This window comes from Leptonychotes weddellii, chromosome 7 (assembly GCF_054177405.1).
Source record: "Leptonychotes weddellii isolate Sample4059 chromosome 7, ASM5417740v2, whole genome shotgun sequence".
In the NCBI taxonomy this organism is placed as follows: domain Eukaryota; kingdom Metazoa; phylum Chordata; class Mammalia; order Carnivora; family Phocidae; genus Leptonychotes; species Leptonychotes weddellii.
The window spans coordinates 54,422,117-54,431,366 of NC_138375.1; the positions used below are offsets into that span (position 1 = coordinate 54,422,117).

A 9,250-nucleotide genomic window follows, 5' to 3' on the forward strand; every position below is an offset into this window, starting at 1 on the left:
GGGCCCTGCTGCTCCTCTGGGAGAATCCCTAGGCCTTGTCCATGGCCCTTGTCAGCGTGCCTGCTGGGTGTGTGTGTGTGTGTGTGTGCACGCGCAGAGGGTGCCTATAACCAACCGGCTGCCCTTTTGAAACCTGGCCATAGGCCAGGTTCCTCTCTGCTCTTCGGATTCTCCAGGGCCAGGTTCTTCCCTGGAACCTCCAGAAAGAGTGTCCTCACTTCAGACGACCCAAAGATGTGGCTTCCGATAAAGTTCACATCCAGTCTGGGTGAGGGGGGCAGAGAATGTAGGGTCAGGATGGGCCAGAAGAGGGGGCCAGGGGAGAGGGAAAGAGACACAGAGGAGATGAGAGACAGGAGTGAAAGGGAGTGGGAGAGAAGCAGAGACAGACAGGAGGTGAGCATGAGGGGACAGAGAAGTAGAAAGAGACAGAAACAGACTCAGAGAGTGAGAGGGAGGGAGGCAGGGGGGGAAGGAGGGAGGAAGGGAGAGGTGGCCAGAGCAGTGCTTAGGAAAGAAACACTCACAGGAAGGGGGAGAAAGAGCAGGGAAAGAAAATGTGACAGCAAGAAGACAGGAAAGAGACTGAGATGCAGAGAGGATGGCCAGAGGAGAGAAGGCAGGAGAAGGGGAGAGAAAGGTGAGAAGGAGAGAACCAGAAGAGAGACAGAATGAGGGGGAAACAAGGGGAGCCAAGTGAGGAGAAAGGCAGGAGAGAAAGGGGGGAAACAGGAAAGGAACTGGGAAGAGAGAGAGGGAAGTGGGGTGCCCCAGGCACTGTGGACATCAGCTACAGCACTGGTCTGAGCACACGCAGTGGGCCTGGCCCGGAGGCCCCCTCCCCTCGGCTGGCAGGGCTGTTGGAGGAGGGGCGGGTCTGCAGCAGGTGGCCGCCCCTGGGTGGGGCCCGCAGGCCAAGCCCGCAGGGGTATAAGTCAGAGGCTGGGCCAGCCGAGCACCTGTCAGGCACAGCTCCCGTGTGCAGGTGCCAGGCAGGTGGCTCCGGCCGAGTCCAGCCCCAGCATGAGCTCCTTTGACTTCCCGGCACCCTCCCCACCTCGCGGCAGCCCCCAGTTCCCCAGCATCGGCCAGGAGCCCCCTGAGATGAGCCTTTACTATGAGAACTTCTTCCACCCACAGGGCGTGCCCAGCCCTCAGCGGCCCCCTTCCTTTGAGGGGGGCGGCGAGTACGGGGCCACCCCCAACCCCTACCTCTGGCTCAACGGGCCGGCCATGACTCCCCCACCGTACCTGCCCAGCACCAACACCAGCCCCTTTCTGCCCCAGGCCTACGGTGTGCAGAGACAGCTGCTGCCCGGCATGTCTGGGCTGGGGGGCGGCGACCTGGGCTGGCTGCCCATCCCTTCACAGGAGGAGCTGATGAAGCTGGTGCGGCCCCCCTATTCCTACTCGGCTCTCATTGCCATGGCCATCCACGGGGCGCCCGACAAGCGCCTCACCCTCAGCCAGATCTACCAGTATGTGGCCGACAACTTCCCCTTCTACAACAAGAGCAAGGCCGGCTGGCAGAACTCCATCCGCCACAACCTGTCTCTCAATGACTGCTTCAAGAAGGTGCCCCGTGATGAGGACGACCCGGGTAAGGGGGCTGCTGGTGCAGTGTGGGGCAGGGGGCCCAGCCTCTGACACCCCCGAGGAAGGCTCATGTCATTCCTCCCTAGCACCCCATTCTAGAAAGTTCTGACGTGGCTGTGTCCCCTGAGACAGGGGGCTGAGGGTTGTCGGCAGTGAAGGAACCTGGGAGAGCCCTGGAGGAAGGGTTTTGATCCTGGCTGGACAAGGGAGCGGTCAGCAACTCCAGGCATTTTAGATCTCTGAGCCTCAGTTTCCCCATCTGAAAAATAGGGATGGTAACGGTGGCTCCTTTGCAGGCCTGTGATGGGGCCATGAGGTCATGCAGGCAGGGACTGGGTGCTAACAAGCGCCCATAGTCTACAGTAATTGCTGTGATCACTCTGAGTCCCTGGCACCCAGCTCAGACGAAGTCCTCAGGGGGAGCCGGACTAGGCAAAGCCCAAGTGCACTCCCAGACCTCTGGGGAGAGATCTGATTTTGTTAAACATGCATGAAGGGCCATAATGTGCTGCCTGCCCTAGTTACATAATCTCCTTTAACCCATCCCTACAGGTAGCTCTTACTGAACCCATTGTCCAGATAAAGGGAGTGACACTCAGAGGTGAAGCAGCCTGCCCTAGGGGACACAGAATGGAGGGATAGCCCTGGAGCCCGTATCTGAGCAGAGGTCTCTCTAACACCAAGGGCTGTGAACTCTTCCTATTTAATGATGGATTTCTACAATGCAGGGACATACAGAAAGTAATATATTAAATACTCAGATATGCATTTCCCAGAATTAAAGTCCATTCTTGTTCCCCCACGGGAAGCCAGGGCATGGCTCAGAGCCCCCAGCTCTGGCCGCTAGGAGGCTAGCAGGGGCAGGGATGGTGGGCCCCCCGGAGAGGACAAGTGTCCAGTCCAATGACTGGCCTCACCCACAGGCCGAGCTCAGGTCCTATCTCCGGCCGGCACTTCCTGGTGACAAAGCCCACCTACACATCTAGCGCCCCCCCTTTCTCACGGTCAGCCTGAGGAAGAAGGGACAGGTACAACTGGCCCACTTTTCAGACTAGGAAACTGAGGCTTGCCCAGAGTCCCTCAGCCAGTTAGGAGCAAAGCCAGGACTCAAGTCCATCCTCGGACTCCCTGCCCAAAACGTTCCGGGAGCTCTGAAGTGTTTCGTGAGTTTTCTTTCACATCAGCCATGGAAGAAGGCCCTCCCTCTCCATCCCCCCTGTACCCGAACTTCTTCCAGAGGCCTGCACTGCGAGTGCTCTCATGGCTTACGCCTCTGTGCCCTCAGAGCGCCCAGTGTGGGGTGGGCTGAAATAAAGCTGCTCGCTGGCACTGTGTGGTTGGTGCGTGCGAGTCCTCTGTTTCTCTGTCCCTGCCTTCTCTTCTGTCTTCTGCATGGGCTTCCTTGGTGTTTACTTGGTGACAATAAAGAGAAACAGGAGCAAGGCATGTTGTCCAGCTCTCTGCTTACTTCTCCCACTTTTGTACCAGGCAAAGGGAATTACTGGACCCTGGACCCCAACTGTGAGAAGATGTTCGATAACGGAAATTTCCGCAGGAAGAGGAAGAGAAAATCGGATGTTTCCTCCAGCCTGGCCTCTGAGAAGACAGAGAACAGCCTCCTGGAGGGCAGCCCCAAGACCGGGGAGGCCCAGGACATCTTGGACAGTGCTTCACCGGGGACCACCGGCTCTGCAGAGAAGCAGTCCTCCCCTCCCCCGCTGGGCACCCCCTGCCTCAACAGCTTCCTCTCCACCATGACAGCCTATGTGAGCGGGTCCAGCCCAGTGAGCCGTCCCGTGGCCACACCAGGACTGAGCCCTGAGCCCACTGACAAGATGGGGCAGAACGTGCTGAACTTCAGCTCCTACACCCCACTCACCAACCTCAGCGGCCACGGGGGTGGGGGCGAGTGGGCCAACCCCATGCCCACCAACGCTCTTGGCTATGGAGGCTCTGTCCTCAACCAGTTCAGCCCTCATTTCTACAACAGCATCAACACAAACAGCATCCTCTACCCCAGGGAGGGCACCGAGGTCTAGAACAGAACGGCTCCCGAACCAGCTGGACATGCATAGGAGAAAAGCAGTCGAGGCCTCCCATGCCAGCATCACTGTGGTCCAAGACCTCTGAGCTGCCCAGACATACCCAGGAAGCTCAGAGGAATTCAGCCTTTTTCTAGAGCATGGTGGAAACCTTCTGCTTATCTCACATACATCCACACACACACTCACCAAGTCTGCAGCGGAAATACTGGCGCCTGATAACAGTAATCATGGCGGCCATTTGTCGAATACTCACTACGCACCAGGTGCCGTCCTAGGCTCTTCAAAGGCATAATCACACTTACATTTACAGTCACCCTGTGAGATTCCAGTGAACCGCTTCACTTAAACAGATGAGGAAACTGAAGCTCCAGGAAGTTAGGTAACTTTCCCAGGACCTCACAAACTAGTAAGGGGCAGGACCAAGAGTGGGGTCCAGGTCTATATGACCCCCGAAGTCTGGGCCAGCAGAGGCAGGGATGGGGCAGTTGGTCAAGCAGCTAAGGAAGGTCAGTGTGAAAGCTGCTTGTGGCAGGCACATCCTCTACCTTCTGGCTGTCCTTCAAAATTTAGCCCTAGCCCCGGGCACATCTCATCCTGGTCTAAGTCCTTATTCTGTGGCTCCCAACTTACCTGTAGACATTCCTTTTGCTGCCACTCGAGGAGGGAAGCCCGGGCCCGTGAAGGACAGTGGTCCCACCTCTCCCCCCAGAGGGACATTGCTTCCCCAGCCCCAGAGAGCGTGAGCAGGGCAGGGAGAGGAGTGATGCACTGCATCCCCCGCTCCAGCCCTGTCCACCTGCAAGCCCAGCTTCCTGTGCGCACGTCAAGGACCAGTGAGCTGAAAGTGGCTGAGTCTTCCAAGAGAAACAAGGCTGAATGAGCGCTTCCTTTTTTAGAGCCTGGGAGAGGTGAATGTCGGAGAAAACAATGCCTCAAGGAAGGGGGCTGTGGCCCACTGCACAGGGCCCCACGCCTGCAGCTCCTGAGACTCTTCTCGTTTTTATATGTACTTTACATGCCTGTGATGTGTCATCACAACACACCCTGGGAAGTGTTTTTGTTTTCTTATTTTCTTTTGAATTAAAAAATTTTTAAAAGCACCATGTGTGTCCCTTCCTTATGGGTTTTCCTGTCTTTTAGCTGCTGGTCAATTAAACATGGAGCCAAATGCAGCCTGGAGCCAAAGGCTTTTGGGACAGGAGGCAGAGAAAGAATGGGTATCAAGGCTTTTGTCTTCCTCCCTGCTGGCATGGAGACAGGGCGGAAGTCCCCAGTGAAAAGAGGGGCACTTGCAGGGATGGGATAGGTGCATGGAAGAAACTGTCTGTATTGAACCCCAAACAGGGACTGGGCTTGTCCCCATCGTTGTAGCTCAAGCCAGCCTCATAGCCGTGCTGACAATGTAATTCCCCCTAACAGCCCTGGGAAGGGGGCGGTGCTGGTCCCATTACACAGAGAAAACTGAGGATCAGTGGGGGTAGAGCCACTTGCCTGGAGTCCACAGCCAGTCCACGCCCAGAGCATCTGGCTGTGGCACCTCGGACATGGCTACGCCCGGTGGCAATGACAACAGGACCGTTGGCTCTGATTCACTGAGGGCTGAGCACTGGGGGCCAAGTGCTCTGCAGGTGGGAGCTCTTTTATGCTCCCCGGGCGTGTGCACCGTGATGCCCCCTGCTGCTGGAGGACTTGTGCATGGTGGCCGGAGGCTGCTGGTTGGAGTCTCCTCCTGGGGCGTGCATGCAGAGGGTTCAAGCCAGGGCCCTGTGGCCCCCTGCACAAGCCCGGCCAAGCTGCCCACTCAGACTCGAGCAGGGGCGCTCTTTCCCTGGGGCAACAGAGGTCAGATGGAAACAGCTACAGTCACAATAACGACGATGACAATCATAATAACACTCATGGCAGGTTTACTATGTGTCAGGCACAGTGTCAGGACTTGGCCTGCTGTATTGCATTTAATCCTCAAAATGACCCGGTGCCACCAATCGTATTATCTCCGTGTTAGAGGTGAGAAAACTGAGGCCTGGAGAGATTCCGTAACTTGATCCAGGACACAGGGCCAGAATCCAAACGCAGAGCCACCGCACGGTGCCTGAAACTCCCCGCTGCGCCCAGTGCTGGGAGCCCAGGACTCAACGCAAGCAATGTCAGGCAAGCTGCGGAGAGAAAGGCCTACTTGGAAACCCCGCAGCTTCTTTCCTGGGGAATCCCTCTCCGCAGGGAGCCAGACTTCTGGCGGCAGAGGCGGGACAGTGGCTGAGGGGAGTGGAGGGAAGTGACACTGTGTCAGCGGGTAAAAGCCCTAGAAGATTCCCAACAGGCTGAGCCCTGTGGCACAGACAGGACACCACGGGAGGGTGGGGCAAGAAGGGACTTCACAGACGTCACCAGGGAGACGGGGCAGAGGCAGAGACGACTTGCGGTTCTTAAGGCCCTGACCAGGATTTTTGGTCACACTAGATCCCACTGCCACTGACTGCCTCAGCTGACCCTGCAATTCCACTCTCCATATAGATAACGGCACCCCTGCTCTGCAGGCCGCACCCCTTTCCCAGCAGGCCCGCCGTGAGGGCAGTCTGGGCAAGGCATGGGGTGGGGAGGGGCCTGGGCCCCCAGCCTGGCTGATGGGGAGGTGGTGGCTTAGAATCGAGGCCACAGCACCCGTGGAGGCCAAGCCTCCATTCCTCCTCAGCCCGGGATTTAGCAGGGACAGCAGTGAACAGAATGTCCGCAGGGCTGTGACAACACAAAGACCTTGCCCGCTCTGGACCATGACTCTCGAGTGCGGGGAGCTCCCGGAGGCAGGCCCGGAGCTCACAGGAAAGGACACGCAAGAGGCCCAGGTCAAGAGGAGGACGTCCTGGTCAGCTTACACAGGCAGTTTCCTACCCCTCTTTTGGTGCTCTTCCTCTGAGAAGAAACGAGAGCTGGAGAGAGGATGAAGGAGGGCTATCCACCAAGCATTCAACCCTGTGCACAGCGCTCTGGCTGGACATTGCATTTATTACCTGCCCGCCCCCCGCTCCAGTCTGGCTCTCCCCTGACCACAGGGCCTCCAAGACCAATAAAGGGTCTGAGAAGAGGGCTTGCTGTGTGTGGGACAGCCCAGGAAGGCTGGAAAGGGGAAAACAGGGAAGCCAAGGAAGAGCGGAGAGGGGAGCCAAGAATGAAAGGACCATCTTCGCTCTCCCCTCCCGATATTCATTCTCCCGAGCTCCCAAACTAAAAGGTGACCCTAGGGGGGAGTAATGTCTATTGAGCAGCTAGTATGTGGCCAGCACCATTGGGATTTGGAGATTTAGCAGTGAGCAATAGGCAGGCCCACCCAAAAGGGGCTCCTGGGCTGGCAGAGAGACGGACGACCAGCTCCCTGCGGCATGGGCTCTGTCGGGCACGGAGGAGGCGCTCACACAGGGGAGGGGTCAGGTGGGCTCACTGCAGTCCATGACAGCTGAACTAGGTCTTTAGGACCAGTAGGATTTCTCCTTAGGAAAGGGAGAAGGGAGGAGCATTGCCGACAGAGGTAGAATCTATGCAAAGGCCAGGAGATGAGAGAGAGAGATGCAAGTGGTTCAAGAGGGCAGCAGTGTAGTGAGAGAAGGAAGCAGAGCCGGGAGCAGGGACGGGACCACAGGGCCCTGGAATCCCTGGGATCCTGCTAAGGGGATGACTCTCGGGGGGAGAATAGGCCAAGAGATCTTAGGGACCATTTCGAGGGTGTGCATGAAAATGTCTAATGTGCATCTCTTCTGGCCTAGGAATTCCTCTCCTGGCAATTTTATTTTTGAAGGTGAGCATGCACAGATTTTGTGCAAGAACGGCCATCTCAGGGGGGCTCCTGCTAGTGAAGCAGTGGGGTAACTTGCATGTTCGTGAGCAAAACACTCAGCAAATAAGCAGTGGCCCACAACGATCACGGGACAGTGTGCAGCTGATGAGCGGGATGAGCTAGATCCAGCAGATCTCCCTGAAAGATGCCGACAAGGCGCTGGAAGGGGAGAAGGTGGGGGGCACGTGATGAGACTAGATGTCAAATACCTGATGTATGCAAATATATGCTCTGCGTGTTTAAATGTGTGGAGCAAAATACACACAAAGAGAAAGGAGGGGAAGAAGATCAAGAGGGCTAATGAGAAAGAAGGAAAACAAAACAGAAAGGGGGATGAGAGAAGGAAAGGAGAAGAAAAGGGACTTGGGAAGTTATCCGATCAGGTTAATAGTCATCTTAAAATGGGTAGAGGTTTCCTTTTTCTTTTCTCTTTTTCTCTATAGTCTCCCCTCTCTCCCTTTCTCTTTTTTGCTCCCTTGTCCCTATTTTCTCATTTTTTTAAGGTAACAAACATTTGTTGTTATTATAAGAAGAAAGACATGAAGCCAACAAAAGTTAAAAGAACCGAACTCCTCCCAGCTCACCCACCACCCACCCCCAGGGTCAGCAGGAGACAACAGCAAGGCCAAGTCTCAGCCCCCTGCCTGGTGCTAGGGCAAGAAAGAGGGACTTGTAATTTGCGTGCCCCTCTCCTTAAACTCCACGGAGCTCCCAGGCCCTCCTGTGGATCTACAGGAAGCACAACCCACCGTTCTGTCCTCAAATGTCACTAGCAAGGCTGACTGCCACGGGCCAGGCCAAGAACTCTCTAGAACACTCATCCATCTGTGCACTCACTTCTGGAAACCCTCATTGGGTGCAAAGCCCACACAGTCTTGGGATTCACACAGACTGGGTTCAAATCTACCCTCTGTGTGACCTCCTCCTGGACCCTCAGTTTCCTTACTTATAAAATGGGAATAAGCCCACACAGAGTTGCCATGAGGAATAAATGAAATAAGATTGTAAGGCACCAGGCACTGGGCAATCACTCGATAAACAGTAGCTTTTATGACTAAGTCACATCCTCAGACCCAAACGACGTCACTGGCTCACTCCTTCTGCAGCTCAGAAGAAGCTGGACATCCCCCGTACTCATTTCTAAGAGCTGTTCTAACAAATTACCACCAACTGGGTCGACGAAAACAACAGAAACGTATTCTCTCCCAGTTCTGAAGGCTAAATCGGAACCAAGGTGTGGGCTGGGCGGGACTCCCTCCAAAAACTCTAGGAAAGAGTCCTTCCTTGCCTCTTTCTAACTTCCAGTCACCAGCAATCCTCGACGTTTCCTCGCTTGTAGACACATCACTCCAATCTCTGCCTCCCTCTTCACACAACCTCCTCCATGTGTCTGTACCTGTGTGTTTCTTCCTTTTCTTGCAAGGACAACAGTCATGTTGGGTTTAGGGTCCAGTATGACCTCATCTTAACTTTACTAGTTATATCTATAAATACCTTATTTCCAAATAACATCACATTCTGAGTTTCTGAGTGTACATGAATTTTGGGGGGATGTTATTTAACCCAGTACACTCCCCCAGTGCTTGGCAATGTTGGCACTATGCTCAGTGAACTATCATTCCATAACCCTTGATGTTGGGCCAACTAAACATGCCATCCTGCCTTGGACCCAAGAGTCTGCTTACACAGGTCAAAGGGCCTTTGTTAGCAAACCCTTATTGCAAGGGGCCCCTCCCCTCTGGCACCAGACACTCCAGTCCTTGAGGTGGCCCATGGTGAG

General features: G+C 55.4%; 1 protein-coding gene across 1 annotated transcript; it reads left to right on the top strand.

The window, feature by feature from the left end:
- Positions 1 to 413: 413 nt before the first annotated feature.
- FOXI1 (forkhead box I1) lies at positions 414 to 4,736 on the top strand. The gene is made up of 2 exons (XM_006747605.2): positions 414 to 1,600; positions 3,085 to 4,736. The coding sequence occupies exons 1-2, from the start codon at positions 1,024 to 1,026 to the stop codon at positions 3,633 to 3,635; spliced, it is 1,128 nt and encodes a 375-aa protein (XP_006747668.2). The 5' UTR covers positions 414 to 1,023; the 3' UTR covers positions 3,636 to 4,736.
- The last annotated feature ends 4,514 nt before the right edge of the window (positions 4,737 to 9,250 follow it).